Source organism: Aphelocoma coerulescens (assembly GCF_041296385.1).
Source record: "Aphelocoma coerulescens isolate FSJ_1873_10779 chromosome W unlocalized genomic scaffold, UR_Acoe_1.0 ChrW_unloc_scaf_3, whole genome shotgun sequence".
NCBI lineage: Eukaryota > Metazoa > Chordata > Aves > Passeriformes > Corvidae > Aphelocoma > Aphelocoma coerulescens.
The window spans coordinates 1,856,081-1,875,055 of record NW_027184082.1 but is presented as its reverse complement, the minus strand read 5'-3'; the positions used below and the strand labels follow the sequence as shown (position 1 = coordinate 1,875,055).

The following is an 18,975-nucleotide window of genomic DNA, read 5'->3' as shown; positions in this document are numbered from 1 at the left end:
TTGAACATCCTTTGACAGAAGGCAGGTTACAGCCGCCCCTCCCCCACCAGGTTCGGGAAAAAAAATTTTCCTCGGAGGAAAGTGAAAGAAAAAAACTATTTATTTAACAGACACAATGCACAATGGAAAAGAATAATGCTAAATAATAAAACCTCTCACTGTGGAGAGAACCTGGTAAAATTCAAAGTCCTTCTGTAGGTGTGGCTGTTCTCTCTCCGGAGCTGGGGTGTGGCCCCTCCAGGCTGTGGCATGGGCCTCCCGGTGCTGGTGATCTGGACTGGAGCAGAACAGTCCAAGGAAAGTTCTTGCCTGAGCTAGTGAGCTGACTAAACAGCAAAGAATTTTAACTCTGTTTCACTCCTGAGAAAGAGCCAAAAAACTAAGAAAAAAAAAAAAAAAAGGAAGGGTGCTTCCTCTGCTCTTGCCGCCCTAGAAGCACGCAGAGGAGTAGTGACCTTGGAGCACAAAACTGCTTTGAAAAGTTCGTCTGGCTTTTTTTTTCTTTCTCTCACACCCAGTTTTAAAGACACAGAAAAGCACAGGAATCGTCTGGGCATAGAGCAGCGATAGGGGATACACATCATAAAGTCACCCCAAGACAAGGATGTAAAAGGACAAGGGTTCAAATGTGTAGCAGATGCTGAATCTCATTGCCCAGTGCACTACTGGAAAGCTGTTGAATGCTACAGTAGAGCCAAATGCACCCCTTATCCTAGGGGAAAGCTGTCTTTTTGTGAGCTTAAATGAGTGTTTGGTGCAGCCAACTGCTGCCTGGTGAAGTGCATTTGAATCCAAGTGGTAACCACTGGGTTGTGAATGTGGGTGATTTATCCCAGTGGACTGTTTTCCTGCTTTGCAGTGCGAGTGAGGAACCAAACCATTTTTTCTGTTCCCATGTGCAGTGCTGTGGGTCAGACAGCATGGAGAACCCCACCAGGTGGGCCAGCAGCAGCATCAGGGTGTGGGGTGCAGTAGTTGCAGACAAAGGTGCATCCACTGAGGCTGCCAGAGGTTCTGGGAGCAAAGCATGGGGCTCATGCTAGGTGATGGTTGACTTTCCCATTGGTGGCTGGTTTTTTGTTTTCCAGGTGTTTCCGTGACCTCAAGTAACACGGGTGTGCCTGATATCAGTGGCTCAGTCTATAACAAGACTCAGGTGAGCAATGCTGGACTCTCCTCCCCTGTGGTCTTGAGGCCAGACTGATGGCTCCCCTTGTGGAGGAGGTTAGGACCATTTTCAAGCCAGTTGGTTCTCAGGGTCAACAGGCTGTGGCATTTCTTATGCTGGCTGTTGGAGAGGAGTGTCACCTTCTGTCCTGCTGCTTCTGCCATGTCAGCTCCTGATGGCAGCTGCTGGCATAGGTGTGGGCACTCTACACTGCCCATGCTGCCTCACACGTGCTGTGTCCTGGGTGCAAATGAAGTGTGATGGCACTAATGTTTTTGGTCAAAATATCCCCCAAAGCAAGTGAGTCAAAAGGCTGGGTTGAGCTTTGGTCAGGGGGAGAAAAATCTTATTGCAAGTGGTTCTTCTGCTTTTGTAATTCCAGCCTGAGCCCCCATAATGTGTGAAGAACTGATTTCAGGCAGCTGCTGCCATCCCATGTCCAACTGAATAAAAAGAGGTCAGGGAAAAAAGGAGCATAGTAGCTGTGGAAATAAAAATAAAATGTTGGAGTCATTAGCTCAGAAGAATGAATGAGAAAAGGAGCTGAAATTCATCTGCTGAAGTGCTTGCAGGTGTAACTTGGCTTGCTCTGTGAGGTTGATGAAAGTTTCAGGTGATGTGTGTTTGGGCCACTCTTGTTCTTGTTTGGTTACCATGGGGCTGCTCACACCAGTCTTTGATGCTGTCCCCCTCGCCTCCTGTGCAGACATTTGACAAGCAGGGATTCCATGCTGGCACACCACCTTCTTTTAGCCTACCCTCTGCTCTTGGATCGACTGGGCCCCTGAACCCTGGTGCTACCCCAGGTTATGCTCCAGCCCCATTTCTCCATATCCTCCCTGCGCATCAGCAGTCTCATTCCCAGATGCTGCATCACCACCTTCAGCAAGATGGGCAGGTGAGTCAGCCCCTTCTGCATCTTCAGTGTGCCTGAGGGCAGATTCCTAGCAAGGTCTTGGGGGTTTTTGCTTCCTTCTGATTTTTGCTTTGCTCATTGGGAAGGGGCCTTGACAGCAATTGTAGACTGACAGACTCAATGCTGTTGGCCAGCTTGGGGAGGGAATCTCATGAAGTTCAGCAAGGGGAAATGCCAAGTCCTGCTCCTGGGGAGAAACAACCCCATGCACCAATATATGCTGGGGGCCAAAGCAGCTTGGCAGAATAGGCCCTGGGCATCCTGGTGAACACCAAGTTAACCATGAGCCAGTACTATGCCCTTGCTGCAAAGGCATTCTGGGCTGCATTAGCAGGAGTGCTGCCAGCAGGTTAAGGGAGGTGATCCTTCCCCTCTGCTCAGCACTGGTGAGTCCCATGTCCAGTTCTGGGTTCCCCAGTACAAGACAAACATGGATGTATTGGAGAGTCCAACAAAGGGCCACAAGGATGATGAAAGGACTGGATCATCTTTTATCAGTAAAGGCTGAGAGAACTGGGACTGTTCATCCTGGAGAGGAGAAGGCTCAGGGGAGATCTCATCAATATATATAAGTACCTGAAGGGAAGATGCAAAGAAGATGGAGCCAGGCTCTTTTCAGTGGTTCCCAGTGACAGGACCAGAGGCAATGGGCACAGGCTGAAACACAGGAGGTTCCCTCTGAATATCAGGAAACACTTTTTTACTGGGATGGCGACCAAGCACTGGCACAGGTTGCCTAGGGAGGTTGTGGAGTTTCCATCCTTGGAGCTGTCTGGACATAGTCCTGAACAACTAGCTCTAGATGACCCTGCTTGAGCAGAAGGATTTGGCAAGAAACCTTGAGAGGTCCCTGCCAGCCTCAGCTAGGCTGTGATTCTGTGAAGAGGCCATCCTGATATGGGGCATGGAGAGATGGGCTGTGAGGTGTGAAGCTGAGGCAAGCATTGATGTCCCCTGGCTGTGGCAGGAGAGCAAGACGTGAACACTTGTACTGTAATTCTGGGGGGAAAATCATCCCCTTGTAGGTTGCATGTTGGTTCAAATTTCTGATTTGGTTTTACCAGCCCATGTGTTTCCTTACTATAAATGTTCCCCGAAAAAAGTGTTCTGCCTTAGAATCCAGAAATACGAAATTACTTCTCTTTCTGAATGTGTGTCGTCTTTGGCTGGTGCACTGCTTCTGTTCACCTTGGGAGAGTTCCTTTGTTGTCCCCAGTCCTGCTCCTTTTCTTCCTTGTCCTTGAACCTGAGTGGAAGGTGATGCCATGGTGTGTCCCTGCTCTTCTGCTTGGTTTCTCTGTGACTGTCCTGGATTGCAGGATGCAGAGATGTTGCAGAGCAGAAACAGATCTGTCCAGGGGGAAGCGTCGCTGCGTTGGTGGGAGCTCTTCTGCTGATGTACGGACAGGCTTGTCTTCCTGGGAGTGTTGGTCCTCATGTTTCCTTTCTTTCTGATTTCTAGGGTGGATCTGGCCAACGCAATCAACCCAGCACCATGCAGCAAAAGTCTCAGGCTACCAAAACCTATGGCACTTCTCAATACTGGACAAACTAAATCCAAAACTGGGGAGGGGGGAGAGAATGAAAGGAGAGGAGGCAAACAAAAAAAAAGAGAAAAAGATAAAAGCTGACCCCCATTCCTAGAATTATTAGGAGAAATTACTGCTCAGCCGAACGCCTGTGTGGGGAGAACTGCAGTCAGGCAGCCATTCTCGGTGTGACTTGCCTGCTTCCTCTTGAAGTTGCTGTTGTATGTAATATATTTATGTATGTATTTGTAAATGTAATAGAGGCTAAATGTGGTTTTCTGCATCTTGCAGCCTGTTTTATTTTCTTTGTAGGGAAACTTATTATGAATTTCTCATCTACACCAGAGCATCCTTCCTTGTTTTTTTTAAGCTTTATAACTCTGTCAAAAGACAAACTGTGCCATTTTTTTTTTTTTTAAGCTGGAGCCCATTTATTTAATGCAGTTCTAAATTCAGGCAAATAAGGAGACCTGCCTCCCCCCCCCCAAAAAAAAAATAAAAAAGAATCAAGATGTGTCCTGTTGGTTTGATTTCTGCCCTCAGCCCCCAATATAGCTGTTACTTTAAAGAGATTAAAAAGGGGCTGGGAGAAGGGGAAAAAAAAAGTTTTGTGGATCTTCCTCTTTCTTTCATCTCCTCATTCCTTCCTGCTGTGGAAGATGAACTCTTGTGGGCAGTTTGTTCACTGTGGCCCTGAGCTGCAGTCTCACCTTTTTATTTTTCACTTTTTTTAATAATAAAGGCCTTTTTTTTTGTTTGTGTTTTTTTGTTTGTTTGGGGTTTTTTTTTGGAGGGAGGGGTGATTGTGTGTTTTGGTATTGGGTTGGGGTTTTTTTGTCTCTCTAGCAAGAGACTTTGGACGGTTAAGTGGGTCCTGCAACTTCCTTTCCATCATTAGAGGCAAAAACTATGTAGTGGTTTCTTAAATAAAAGTATAATCTGTGTTTTGTACCTCTTTTTGCCTCAAGCCACCCTGCCCAGAAAAGACAGCTACTTGATGGAAGCTTCACCTGTCCCTCCCCACTTTTTTCTAAAACAAGAGCCTGGAGGCAACTCCTAGTCCTTCTTGTCCTGCACCAGTGCGGTGAATGTCTTAGGAGTTTTATTTCTTCTTAACCCTCCCTCCACCTAATAAATATTTGAGCATATCACTAGTGTTTGTCTGCATTTTCAAAGGCCTCAAGCAGTTTTGCTTTTACAGCCTATCCCTTTCTACCCCCTCCTGCTGGGAGGGTAAGAGCAGGACATGGGGATGCTGAATACCATTACAAAGGTGAGCACACCTTGGTACTGAGAGCTCATAGGCAGCTGCATTGGGCTGGGATTCTGGGCAGCACCCTGACTTCTGCCACAAGCATCATGTTTCTGCATTTGCTGTCCTCTGATGTGCTCTCTAAGGCCCTGTGGAGCAGCTGGGAGTGGTAAGGAGGGAGCACAGCAGCACTGTCCTTCCTTGCTTTGCCCATGAAGTCCATGGCCTCCATCAGGAGGAAGGTCTGTGGTGAGGTTCAATAAGGCAAAGTGCTCAGTCCTGCATTGGGGTTACAGCAATCTGTTTCTGCAAGCTGGAGACTTACTGCCTCCCTTCCCTCCCCTGGCAAGCCTAAACAGGATGTTTTCCCCTTTCATTATTGTCAGCTCCAACAGGGCTCTTCTGCACCAATTTCCTCTCTAAGCCTCTGTTCCACAATGATGGTAGAACCAAGGTTGCTCTGCTGCACTTGGCCATCAAGGAAATGGAGAAAAAAAAACCCCAACAACAACCCCCCCCCAAAAGAAAAACCCCAACCACTCTGCACAAGAGGCAGCCAGGTTTGTCCAGTGCAGGGCAGCATTAACACAGGGTTTGGTGCTCGAAGCACCAACTCTGGGGTGCCCCAGGTCAGAGGGAGTCCAGCTGCGTTACTTCTGCCCGTCGCAGAAGCGACTTCGGGATCAGGAAAAGAGCTGCTTGCTGGGCTAGCTAGCTGGCTTCTTTGCAGAGGGAACACGGCAGGAGCCGATGATGTCGGCTCACGTTAGCTCGGAGACAAAGGAAGAGAGAGGCTGTTCAGGTCTGCCTTCTAACAGGTTTAGTGTTAGAAGTTTCGCAACCCGAACAAGCTCGGAAGGCTGGAATCCGATGTGATGGTATACGATGAGATTGTGATGAGATCCTCTCTTGAGGCTCGTCCTCAGTTTTTATAGGGAATTTGAAAACCCCGGTGAAAGGGGAAAACAACCAATGAGTTACAAGCCAGGGGGAGGATACAATGTAACAAGAACCACTGGGGTAAACCAAGAGGCGGGAGTTATAACAGAACCAATGAACGACCGAGTAACCGAGAATTTTCCCGAACCGGGGGAGGTGGCTTGTACCCAGGCACCGCCCAGGGGGGGTGCATCTTAGGCTTCTGAGCCGCCCCCTGAGTCTGACTCTTCGGGGAATTCGATCCAGGGGAGGGGCTGGGATTGATTGGCATCTCACTGCCCCAGCCCTGCAGTGGGCTGGGTCACCCCAACACAGCATGGAGTGTTTGTCCTGGTTTTGGTACAATACCTTCTGCTAGATCAAGAAGCTACTGTCAGCTCAAGGCAAGCTGGTGCTATAGAAGCCAGGCAGGAGCTACAAGCAGGCCTGATCCCAGTCAGAAGGCCCAGACAGCACCATCGTCCGTCTCATTCTCCAACATGGAGACTCCTCTAGGAAGTCAGCTCTGTAATGCCATAACCATTCCTCCAGCATGGCTGTGAAGCAGAAACATTCAGGCCCCAAACACATTTGACTTGGCTGTTGCCATGCTGCAAACAATGTCAAGTGTAGCAAATACAACACCTGTACATGTGTCCTGCTAATTTCAGCGCTGAAAAAACGAATATTTCTCCACTCTTGACCCTGGAGGGAACAGCATGGGCCAGGCAGGGCAAGCACCCTGAAGGGGTGCTTGGCAGTGATTACCTCAATTCCTCTCCCAGTCTTCTGCATGAGGTCAAAGCACCTTGCCCCAGAAAATTGGCCATCAGCAGCACCCCAACCCCATGCCAGCAGCACCTTTACCCCAAGTCCTTGCATCCTGCTGCAGTCATATGATACCATGGACAGTCTTCTCCCTGGTCTCCTCTTTGCTGACTTAAGATGAATAAATAAATATAACAGCAAAGCCCATGGCCTTTTGCCAAAATGCTTCTCCAAATCAGTTTGTTCTTTAAGGTGTAGGCAGCTGTCAAACAGCAGCTTTAGTTTTTCAATAACCTTCTAGAAATTTATGTATATGTATAGGTATTGATACTGGAGCACCACTGAATTTGTGAACAGCTGTTATTCAAAGCTTTAGGTAACCCATGCAAATAAACCAACTCAATTAACAGGGAAGTAACAGTACTGGGATATTTTCATTTCACATTTTTATTAATAGATGTGCAGAAAAGACAAAACAACTACTGAAGGGGAAGACAACACAAAAATGCATCAGTTAATTGTTTCTGGTAAATTATACTGAAGAAAAAAAGGAAACCATCTGGGATTTCAGCTAAGAAAACTACTAAGAAATCTAGTGTACCCTGCTGGTTTCAGAATGGTTGAAAACTGCATTTGAAAGGGCAGGTAGTTGCAAATGTAAACACTAATATTGGCTGAGATGAGAAAAAGGTTAAAAAAAACCCCAGAATACAAAGATCAGGTAAACATTTTTCCACAATTTCTTAAATAGGTAAAAAAACAAACAAAAAAAATCCAACACAATACCCTCATTTCAGTTTGTATCTCAAAAAAATGAAACAAGCAAGTCAACAAGCAATGACACTGCACAGGACAGTGGGGAAGAGAAATTAGTCTGGTTACGGTCAGAGCTCTCAAAATAGGTTGCTTTTTGTCTTTAAAAAAGGTTAACATGAAATAATGCATCTTACAACACCAAGCTTGAAAATACAATTCACTGGAGAGCATACAGTGAAGATGGTCAAAAATACAAGGGAAATCCTGAAAGATGCAGTATCATTTCAAACCAAGTCAGCACAGCCAGTGTTGCCATACTCTGCTCCTTCATGCCCCCAACAGCCCCCCAAAGCTGGAGACTGACATTCCTGGCCCAGTGTGGCCTTGAGACCAGTCTTGCATCCAGGAGTGCCAGAGGGCCATTTGCCAACACTGGCACCACCCTCCCAGGGCTGGTGTGAAGCTGGGAGCTGAGGGGGGCCCCACTTCGTAACTAAATGCACAGGAGCCCCACTGCTGGCTCCAAAAAGCACCAGAGGCTGTTAGTCCTTGATGGAAGGATGACCTGAAGGAGACCTTGTGGGACACTTCAGGAGGATTCCAGCTGCCTCCCCAGGTAAAAAGCAAGCAGGATGGCAGACCACAGAACACATTGGGGAGAAGGTATTACCACTTAGGCTGCCTTCACTCTGCTGAGGGCACACTAGCACAACCTGGGGCAGAGGGACAGGGGCTGTCCTTGCTGCAGCAAACCCCAGCTAAGCAACATTTTGAAAACAGATCTGCTTTGATCACTTCAAATAGAGCCCCACAGGCCTTCCTCCCCTCCCCAAGGGCTGCCTTCCCCTCCTCTCCCTCCAGGCAATACTTTAAGCTTGCTCACTCTCATCCTGCTCCTTGCTTCCCACCAAGCTGATCACAGAACAAAGTTTATTCCCACCAAAGTACCCCTTGAGGGACTGCAGCTGGTGATGTATCATTAAAACCACTAAGCTATACCAAATGCCTGACCCTGCAGTTCTTATCAGGGTGACTGCCTCTTTACTTGTGAGAACAGAGGGTCTCACCCAAGCAGGGCCAGCACCTCTGATCTGCTCCCAGGGCTGGCTGCCAATCCATGTGAAAGGTGAATTCAGGGCACTGCACTACAGCTGAATGAGCACCCCGCAATGGGGTGAGGGTGCTGAGGGCCCTAAGCTCTGCTAAGAGCTCCCAAAAACATGCAGGAGGTCGAGATCAGGGCACCAGCTGAAGCATACTCCTAAATAGGCTGTCAAACCCTGATTGCTGGCTTTCTTTTCCAGCCTGAAAGCACTGTGTACCCTTCTCTTGTGGGGCTGCACACATCCACCTGTGCCCCAGCCAGCCAGGCAAGAAAGAGCCCAACACCCATCCATCTCTTCCCTATGTCCCAGAAGCCATTGCAGGCACAGGAACACCCTAGCTGCCCCAGGGAGTTTTGTCTTTTGCCAACCCCACAGAGCTACAGCAGAGCTTCATTTACTAACAGGTTACCTGCATAAGCAACAGAAAGAAGGCTTAGGCCATCACTGGACTTGGGCTGCAGGAAGCAAGGGCTACTAGCAAGCGCTGGGAAAGGAGACTCTCCCACTGCCAAAAAGAAGTTCAGGATGAATGCTGATCCACTGGGCAATGGGATACACTTCTGTTTTCCTCCCTCAGTAGAGCGGCAGCTGGCAGCAGATCCCAGCAGAATGGCTAAACAGAACTTTTTCAACCCAAACCTAGTCTGAAAAAAATACTGCAACCCAGGGCTCAGTTGTATAGATGTGAAGTGTTAAGTGTTTATTTTAGGGTTCATATCACAAGCCTTTTTCAGAGACAAAGCTGATTGTGCCCTCTGGGGATCCAGGGGCCAGTTATTTCCTAATTTGAGCAGGCTAAAGATTCCTGTACCTTTCAGTAACATCCCATCAAGCTCAACACACAGTAGCTTTACACTTTCCACCCCACACCTTATAAAGGAAAAGCCACCACCACAAGGCTAAACAAATGTACACATGCTATTATTGTAAATGGAGCAGCTAAACCCTGGCAATTTGCTTTGTGTGGATTTTTTCTTCCCAGTAAATGCAGCACTTGAGCTCCTGAAAATCCATCTTCCAATGGGTTTGTTCCAGCTTTAAATACATTAAATATCTCAATGAAAGACTGTATTTAATTCAAGAATCTAAACACAAGCAAACCTGTTTTGCTGAGAGCATTTTGTAGAGAAGTGAAAAAGGGAATTTCTTTTTTAAAAAGAAGTCATAATATAGTGATGAAAGGGTTAAGAATGCAAGAATTCAGACATTCTGTGGAGGGTGTCTAAGAGGTCCATTAAAAAGGAGCAAACAGATCCATACAACAGGAGACAGCAGGAGACAAAGTTTTTTTGATCCCCCCCTCCCACCACTACTTTTTTGCTGGACTGCTGCTAGGTTACCACTGCTCCCTTCTGGCCTGAGTTGACAGGGCAGTACAGGGGCATAGAGGGAGCAGGTCACGACTCCTCATTGCCAGAATCATCATCATCGTAACAGTCGGCATCCTCTTCCTCCTCGTCTTCGTCATCAATGTCATCATCATACAAGTCGTCATAAAGCAAATCTGAACTGTTGTCATTGGAAGGCACTTTAGTTTTGATGCAGTACTCTGCCAGCGTAGTGGGGACCTTCACGCCATCCTTTTCTGCCTCAGCTTTGGTAGCCAAAACCTGTTTCCTGTGTGGAGGAGGACACAGCAACATGAGCAGGTCCATGTGCTGGCAGCAGTGTGGCTCAACTCCCCACCTCCCAACCAGCCTCTGTCCAGCCCTCCTGGCAGCTCAGAGTCAGGAGAGTTGATGTTTGGCTGAAGCACCACAAGCATCACTAGAAACAGATTTAGTTCCTGCAGCCCCAGGCTTGGGAGCACTCCAAGGGTGTTTGCAGCACACACACTCTCAGCAACATATGAAATCAATTATTCTACAGGACTCTGCATTAGAGACCTGCCAGAACTCAGAGCAAATTCCATTATATTTGTTACAGAAGGGATAGTTACGGATTTCCTAAGATGACTTAGGAAATGCCATCCAGAAATGCTATCCACAGCCACCCTCTACCACTGATGACTCTACCCCAACATGCTCAAAACTGCAATTCCCACAAGCATTTGTCAGCTCTGAGCTCCCAACTGGAGGGTAAGAGCATGTGGCTGCACCTTGAGATGCAGCTGTAACCCCAGCACTGACTGAGGATAGCAGGAAACAAGTGTTTCCCATTGCCCCAGGATGGGCTCTGGCTGGTGCCTCTCAGCAGTACTTGGGCTGTGAACTGTTGCTGCCTCCCAGCAGGGAGAGGAGCAGATGGCAGCCTGTTCCTTTACTCCCACCCACATGCTCAGTCTACCATACTCTGTTTATGGAGTACAGCCAACTGAAGCCAATGGAGTTGAAGGGGACTAAAATAACCTCCCAGCAAGGCTCTTTGCACAACCCAAGTCAGTGACTGCCCTGCGTAGCTCCAACTGGGGGTATATTCAGCTAGCAGTCAAGGCATACGTGATCTTGCCCCAGGCAAGCGTGACAGCAGTCCCACTGCAGTATGGGCTGCCCATTTGCCACTCCACAGCAATCTTGGCTCAAGTTTACACCATCTCCCTACAGCACCTGATGAACCATGAATTTATCAGCAAAGGGCAGTCAAGACTAAACAGCACTTCCAGCTAATCAAACCCAGCTGTGCAACACTTGCCAAATCCTACTGATATTCCTTCAAATTGGAGGGACAAGATTATGATTCATGAGTGCATTAAGCACAGAATTGGTAGCATGAAGGCAGTTTGAATCACATCCCAAGCAATGCAAGCAGTCCTCAAAGGTACGCAGGGACTTAGACTGGAATTTACTAGCAGCCAATAGGTTTTGCAGAGCATCATGCCAGATTAGTCCGAAAAAGAACAATACAAAGACAGAAGTTTGCACCATTTCTGTCCAGAAAAATGAACTTGGAATAAAGCTGTAAAATTCATTTTGAAATGAGCAACCACAGCGAGAGGCTGGTTTCAGCAAATTCTGAAATCGGCCTGTTTCATAGGATTCAAAGCAGGAGGCCAGTAGCACGGCATCACACACAGCAAAACTTACCTTATGATTTCAGCATACTCCTTGTCTTTTCCTTTACTGTCCCTCCATTTCCTGAACATGACTGATGCATCCACGTTGGCAGGAGAGAATGTGTTGGGCTCATTAAGCAAAGAGATTACACTCAGTAAGATAGTCCTGAAACAGGTAATCACAACAGCAGAGTCAGAGCTAACACATTCATGGATTCTGGATGCTGACAACTTCTTTAGATGATGCATTAGAAACATGTTTAAAGTCAAAACTTATGAATAATTAAGGATATCTAAGTGTAGTGGGTTGATGTTGGCTGGATGCCAGGCATCCACCAAAGCCGCTCTCTCACTCCCCTCTGCAACTGTACAGGGGAGAGAAAATATAACAAAGGGTTCATGGGTTGAGATAAAGGCAGGGAGAGATCACTCACCAAATACCATCGGGGTGAAACAGACTTGAACTGGGGATATTAATTGAATTTATTACTAACAAAATCAGAGAAGGATAATGGAAAGTAAAATAAGACTTTAAAAAACACCTTCCCTCCATCCCACCCTCCTTTCCAGCTCTATCTCCTCCCCCCAGCAGTGCAGGGAGACGGGAATGGGAGTTATGGTCAGTTCATCATCCATTGTTTCTGCCACTGCTCAGGGACAGGAATCCTACCCCTGTTCCAATGTGGGGTCCCTCCCATGGGAGACAGTCCTCCATAAATTTCTCCAACATGAGTCCATCCCACAGACAGTTCTCCAGCTCCAGTGTGGGTCCCTTTCCATGGGGTGTAGTCATTCAGGCACTGCTTGCTCCAATGTGGGTCCCCCATGGGATCACAACTCCTACCAGGAAACCTGCTCCAGTGTGGGCTCATCTCTCCACGGGTCTGCAGGTCCCTACCAGTAGCCTGCTCCAGCATGAGCTTCCCACAGGTTCACAGCCCCCTCTCAGGCATCCCTCCACTCCAGCGTGGGGTCCTCCAGGGGCTGCAGGTGGATCTCTGCATCCCCATAGATCTCCATGGGCTGCAGGAGGACAGCTGCTTCATCATGGTCTTCAGCATGGGCTGCAGGGGATTCTCAGCTCTGGCCCCTGGAGCACCTCCTGCCCCTCCTTCTCCACTGACCTTGTTGTCTGCAGAGCTGTTCCTCTGACGTTCTCACCCCACTCTGACTGCAATTACAACTGCACAGTCACTTTTTTTTCTTTCTTCCTAAATATGTTATCACAGAGGCATTACTATCATTCCTGTTTGGCCCAGCCTTGGCCAGCAGTGGGTCCATCCTGGAGCCAGCTGGTGTTGGCTCTGCTGGACATGGGGGAAGCTTCTGGCAGCTTCTCACAGAAACCACCCCTGTAGCCCCCCACTATCAAAATCTGGGCATGCAAACCCAATACACTAAGGACAATAGTTGAAGTAAGAGCAGATACTTATGAACTTCAGACCCTGGTCATCAGTATAGGGAAGATGACACAATACAAACATCAAAGACCTAATCTGATGACAGGCTATCATGTCTGTTCACATGCTTGTGACAGGGCAGTAGGTAAAGCTTGCATCAGACCAGAATTCAGCTTATCCGTACCACCCATAGATAGTGCAGGGTTGGAAACCTGCTTGGTGAACCTGTTCTTCATGACATTCAGCCTCACAGCAGAAAGCCAGGCTCTTTGCTTACCCTGACTGATACAACCCAAGGTCATCAGATGAGGCTGCACTGCCTTCCCTGCCCCACAGTGTATTAGGAGGTTGGAGCTGTGGCCAAGTCTCCCCTCTCCTCAGCCTGTGTGCCGGCTGCTGTAGCAGTACTTGAAAAATATCTGCACTGTCTTCCCCTTGCTGTACTCAACATCCAGGCAAGCCGCCAAGGGCCCAGCAAGACTGAGCTGCTGGTACTCGGCAAAGACAGCATGAGCCAGTCACATAACCCCTGACAGACAGACAGCCTTCCTGGATTTCTAGCAGCAGCCCAGAACTAGCCAGCTGCCCTGCTCTGCTGGCATTTACCAGGGACAAACACCAGCTCCCTCACCCAGACCCTTTTGCATTTCCTACAACTCTTTGTACTTCAGAGAGTCAGCCCTTTGTTCCTCACACAGTGTCACAACCAGCACAAAACTCAACAGCAAACCCCATCAGGCAGCTCTACACACCTGGCCACCTGGCTGTAGCTACCATCGCAATAGCTTCCTGTGTCTGAGGTGGTCCTGCTGGGAACAGCTTTTAATTTAAATGGAAGGGAAGAACAAGAGACAAGGAAATAAGTCTTGAAATACAGCAGTATATAACAACTGCTTTTCAGAACATGATTAAAGGAGACTACAGCCCCAACTGTACTTGAATTGATTTAGAGGCACATTCAGAACAGTGCATGCTGAGCATATCTACAAACATCATTTATCCGTGTTACAATTCCAGGAAATGTTTGGCCATTTGGATGAAGAGTTTATAGGAAGGTTTTGAAACTAAACACTTGCATCTGGCCAGACTGTTCAGCACAGCTATCAGGAGAGTCATATACAATTTACTTTCCTAATAATATAATTCAGTAGGAAATTGAACAGCAGCTCTGGAAAAAGCTGTCTGGTCAGACTGGAATGATGGGCAGAAAAGAAAACATCTTTTACTTCAACTCAATAATTCATTTAAAAGCCTTTAAATTCTCAGCAATCAGGCTGCAAAGCCAGCATGTCAGCTTCAGCATCATTACTGTAAAGCAAGCAAAATCTAGAGAAGGCCGAGGACAGGAATTCACATCTGGATTTAGCACTCACTCTACCACACTCTACCTACTATCTATTAGAGGTGAGACACTGCGCACTTTTCATTTCTGACCAGCACATTAGATCAGGTCCATCACTGCTGATATCCTTAAGAGCTGGCCAGTCTCTTCCAACTCAAACCCTGCCGCTGTGGGTAAACAAGGTGAACAAGGTATAGTAACAGGAAGGGATCCCAGAACAGGGGATCTGACAGGACAGAAACCATAAAAATGTTCCACCATGTGACTGCAAACATCCCCAGCATTGCATACAAATTGCACCAAACTGGATACAGACTGACCCTCTCCAGTATTGTTATGGATCTGTTTCTCCCTTAGGTGAGGTTCTTCTGGCATGTTGTTTCATGCAAGTTGTTTGCATGAAGAGTGGGTATTTAAAGCCCACCTTTGCTTTCTTACATCCCCCACCCCATTCTGGGGAACAATGTGCTTATCAGCTGCCATATCACTTTGTTTTAAGTGTTTACAGTGCTGTTGTCTTCAGAGTGAGTGCCTGTCCTGGTGTAGGAATGGTATCCCCCAATTTAGTACTCCCACTAAGGACCATGACCTTCAGTTGGCTCCCCTCCCCCTCCGATGGGCAATGAGATTAGAAAACTAACAGTAACAGCAGTAATATAAATAACAAAAGTGTACAAAAGAGAGGGTGATTGACTTACAAAAATGCTCACCCTAGATCCTGGGCAACAATGAACAAATGGCAGGCGGGTTTCCCCCTCCTGCTACACCAGAGTTTTCTCCACCAGAAGCCCCACCCTTCTCAGAAGCCAGAGAGTGCCCTACCTCCCCCCTGGCAATGATGTAAAGTGGTATAAAATAACCTCCTAGCCATGCCCACACAGGTCCAGGCTGCAAGCCCTCATGGCTACTGCAAAAAATTAACTCTGTCCTGGCTGGAACCAGGACAGTCCCTCTACACCCCTTTATCAGCAGAGAAGCCAGTAGAGGCTCAAGGAATCAGAACTGTTAACTGCCTTTTCTCTCCATGTATCAACAAAAGTATCAGACTTAGACTGTACTGAAAGTAATGTTACATCTGAACAGTTTCTGCAACCAGCTCAATGCACTAAAGCAGCCAAAAAAAGCCAACAAAAATTGGTATCCTCAGAAAACAAAGCGATAGTAAGATGGGGCATCACATATGAGCACAAGATACAGATGTACCAACATCTTGAATATTGTGCTGAATTCTGGCCTGTGCACCTCAAAAGACAGAGTGAGGCCAGGCGAGATAGGGAGAAAGGCAACTAAAATTTATCAAAGAGCCTCAACCCCTAAGCCCTACCACCACTTCCTCAGCTTTATGGGACATAAGAAAAGCAATACTTTCTGCCATACAGATCACAGCTGCATTCCTTCACCTCTTGCTGGATGTTTTCTATATTTACTTATGCCAGCCTCATCTAGCTCCAAGTGATGGGAAAGTCCATATTGACTGTGTTAAAAAAAATTAATGAGCATGCTTGAAACCATTAGGTGTAGAGATGCGCAGGTGCTCTCAAAGTTGAAGAATGACATTCCTCACTCCAGATACTTCAACCACAGTCATCTGTAGTAAGCGGATTTACAAAATTCAGCAGCTGAAGAGAATTCCTAGGTTACACAGGCAGCAGGCTAACAGTGAAGGACAAGTTTTATTTCTGCTTGATGATATAGCTGAGGAATGTTTTCTTTCCAAATATCACTGTTAAGACCAGCATGTTCCAATAGTAAGCACCAAAAACTGCACCATGGTAAGGGAGAGCAGAAATCAGAGAACTAGTACCATAAGAAGTTTTATGTCAATCTTTAGGGTTGTATATTGTGAAATACTCAAAATGTGTGTGCATTATAAGCAACTAATGCCCAAAGCTGTTTTCTAACTATAAGCTGAAGCTTGTCACCTAGTCCTAACCATATCAGATGTATGAAAAAAACAGTTTAATAGCGATCTGAGCAAAGGGACAGGTTAACGTAGCTTAGCAATATAATAGCTTAAGATAGTATTTAAGCCTATTTTTCCTTTTTTAAAATCTGAACTAGAACTTGTATTTGGTACAGATGGATTGGATAACCTTTACCTCAAGCTCTAACGATCAGATTCCCAACCCTTCATGACTTCATGCAGCTAAGATGCACCATTTCTCTTGGGCCTTTTTAACCTTCAAGTAGCATGCTCCAGGAGGAACATCAGTTGTTATAATTTGCTGGCTGCTACAATTCCTAGTCTCCTGCTATGTTAGCTCTAGTTCAGCACTTTGCAGTGTGCATGTTACAATCATATTTCAAGGGTCAAGAATCCATTAAATCCCCCTTGCTAGATCTTTGCTTTGACAGAGGCTCTTTTCAAAGGAATTTTGTGAAGCCAAGTTAGATGAAAGCGGAGTTAAACTGTCAGACAATCCTTTTCAAATCACTGTATTCCCTTAGGTGTCCTGAGATCCTTACCTGGATTTACCAATAAATAACAGATTTCAAGTTGAGGAACCAACGTCTAATAAATCTGAGAGCAAGAATAATTCTCATATGATAAAAATCTAGAGGCAATTATTTTAACCTTATTTGGATAATAAATCATTAAAATGTTAGAACAGAAAGTACCTTACTTCAGGGTTTTTTCACTATATCACTTACTACTCCAGCTGCACAGGTGAGCTGCTACTTGATATGAGTTTTATCAGTTCTTTATTGGCAGTGTCTTGTAATGAGAATGAAATTCAGCTGGTGTTATAAAAAAAAAAGGACAGGTTAGCCTCAAATGCCTCTAATACTTAGTGATCCTTTGGGTCTTTTTGTCAGGAAGAAAGCTACCTGGCTAACTGCTCAAGATATCACACTGCAGGACAGGAGACACACAAATACTGTAAGGCAAAGAGCAGGAAGGATTATGAACAAAATTACTCCTACTGGGCACAAATAACCAAAAATGTTCTTTTCCACTAGTAGTATCTTGGAAGAGTTTGAAAACCCTAACTATAGGATAACAACGACTGGGGAAGGGCAGAAAATTTGAAATAATTTGCTTTAGGAGCATGAAACCCTGTGAACAGGACAGAATTCTCCACATTGTTAGTCCATCATCAGGACACCTCAGCATCAGTACTTCAGTCAACTTGATAAGTCTGGTTCCCACCCAGTTCAAGATCTAAAGCTCCCAAAGTCTTGAATTCTGTTCCAAAACTTTCCCAACATGGGCCTTAGTCTTGGAGAGAGATCATAGGCCTTTGAGGTCACTGCTGTACATCACAGATTCACAGTTACCTGACATTTTGGGTAGGGTTCCACCTCTCGGAGGGCAGCTCTCCACTTTGTGGGTCATCTACAGGTGGGTGAAGAATTGAAATACATACATCTCCATTCTGCAAGACAGAAACAAAAGTTGAGAATAGCCTGGCTTGAGGCAGAGATCTGATGACACAACCAGGCCAGCTGACCCAAATGGGCCAAAGGGATATTCCATACCATATGGCATCAGCTCAGATATAAAAGCTAAGGGAAGGAGGAAGAACGGGGGGCGTTTATTTGCAATGTTTGCCTTCCCGAGAAACCACTACATGTGCTGAAGCCCTGCTTCCTGGGAAGTGGCTGGACATTACTCACTGATGGGAAGTAGAGAATAAAATCCTTTTTTTGTTCCCCTTTGTTTGTGTGTGCGCAACCTTTTGCTTTTGCTTTAGTAAATTGTCTTATCTCAACCTACAAGGCTATTTTCTCTCCCCTGTCCAGCTGGGAAGGGGTAGTGATAAAGTGGTTTGGTGGGCATCTGGCATCCAGCCAAAGTCAACCCACCAGTTCTTTTTGGTGGCAAATGTGGGATGAGACAAAGGCAGTTATATAGATTGCATGTTATAGCTATAGTAGTTATTAAGTAGAAAGCTCCTGTGTGGAACATGGAGTTTGTCAGCTGCACTGCTTATCTCTTTATTTTGCTGAGTTTGGGAACATGTTAACACAAATGATGGCTCTGTGCTTTCCCTTGGCATTGATGGCTTTGCTGTGCTGGGGAAGTTATCTCGTGAAGATGAGGGAATACATCTCCCAGCATGGATTTAGGAGGGGCAGGTCCTGCCTGACCAACCGGATCTCCTTTTATGACCAGGTGACCCACCTGGTGGATGAGAGGAAGGCTGTGTATGTTGTCTATCTGGACTTCAGCAAAGCCTTCGACACCATCTCCCATAGCATACTCCTGGAAAAGCTGGCAGCCCATGGCTTGGACAGGTGCACCCTTTTCTGGGTTAAGAACTGGCTGGGTGGCTGGGCCCGGAGAGTGGTGGGGAATGGTGTTGCATCCAGTTGGCAGCCAGTCACTAGTGGTGTCCCCCAGGGATCAATGTTGGACCCAGTGCCTGAGGTGAGTGGGAAAAGCACTCCATTGTGACTGGCCCAGAGGCCCCTTGTATCTTTGGCATCAACTACCTCAGGAGAGGGTACTTCAAGGATCCAAAGGGGTACCAATGGGCTTTTAGTGTAGCCACTGGGAATACAGAGAAGATCAGTTATCCACCCTGCCTGGCCTCTCAGAAGATCCCTTCATTGTGGAAGTGCTGTGAGTTGAAGACCAGCAGGTACCAATTGCTACCAGGACTGTTGCACTGGTGGCACTATCGCACCAACCAAGACTCCCTGGCTCCCATCCATGATCTGAATCATCAACTGGAGAGCCAAGGAGTGATCAGCAGAACTCACTCACCTTTTAATAGTCCCATATGGCCAGTGCAAAAGTCAGATGGAGGGTGAAGGTTAACAGTAGACTATCATGGCCTGAATGAAATAATACCACCACTGAGTGCTACTGTAGTAGACATGT

General features: G+C 46.6%; 2 protein-coding genes across 8 annotated transcripts in view; one reads left to right on the top strand and one right to left on the bottom strand.

Moving 5' to 3' along the window:
• Window positions 1–3,896, top strand: part of LOC138102868 (ubiquitin-associated protein 2-like) — a 295,204-nt gene extending 291,308 nt beyond the window's left edge. For 5 of the 7 annotated variants that reach the window (XM_069000632.1, XM_069000630.1, XM_069000629.1 and 2 more), the window contains exons 26-28: window positions 1,089–1,156; window positions 1,875–2,066; window positions 3,547–3,729. In XM_069000632.1, the coding sequence (XP_068856733.1) occupies window positions 1,089–1,156; window positions 1,875–2,066; window positions 3,547–3,639 (353 nt within the window). In that variant the 3' untranslated portion in view covers window positions 3,640–3,729. Of the gene's footprint in view, window positions 1–1,088; window positions 1,157–1,874; window positions 2,067–3,546 lie in introns of all 7 variants that reach the window. The other 2 variants (XM_069000627.1, XM_069000633.1) reach the window with 1 other exon arrangement.
• A 3,084-nt stretch (window positions 3,897–6,980) lies between these two features.
• Window positions 6,981–18,975, bottom strand: part of LOC138102863 (ubiquitin-conjugating enzyme E2 R2) — a 176,201-nt gene continuing 164,206 nt past the window's right edge. Inside the window, exons 3-5 of the mRNA XM_069000614.1 lie at window positions 17,427–17,524; window positions 11,437–11,571; window positions 6,981–10,030 (exon numbers count right to left, since the gene is read on the bottom strand). Coding sequence (XP_068856715.1) covers window positions 9,811–10,030; window positions 11,437–11,571; window positions 17,427–17,524 — 453 coding nt within the window. The 3' untranslated portion in view covers window positions 6,981–9,810. The remainder of the gene's footprint in view (window positions 10,031–11,436; window positions 11,572–17,426; window positions 17,525–18,975) is intronic.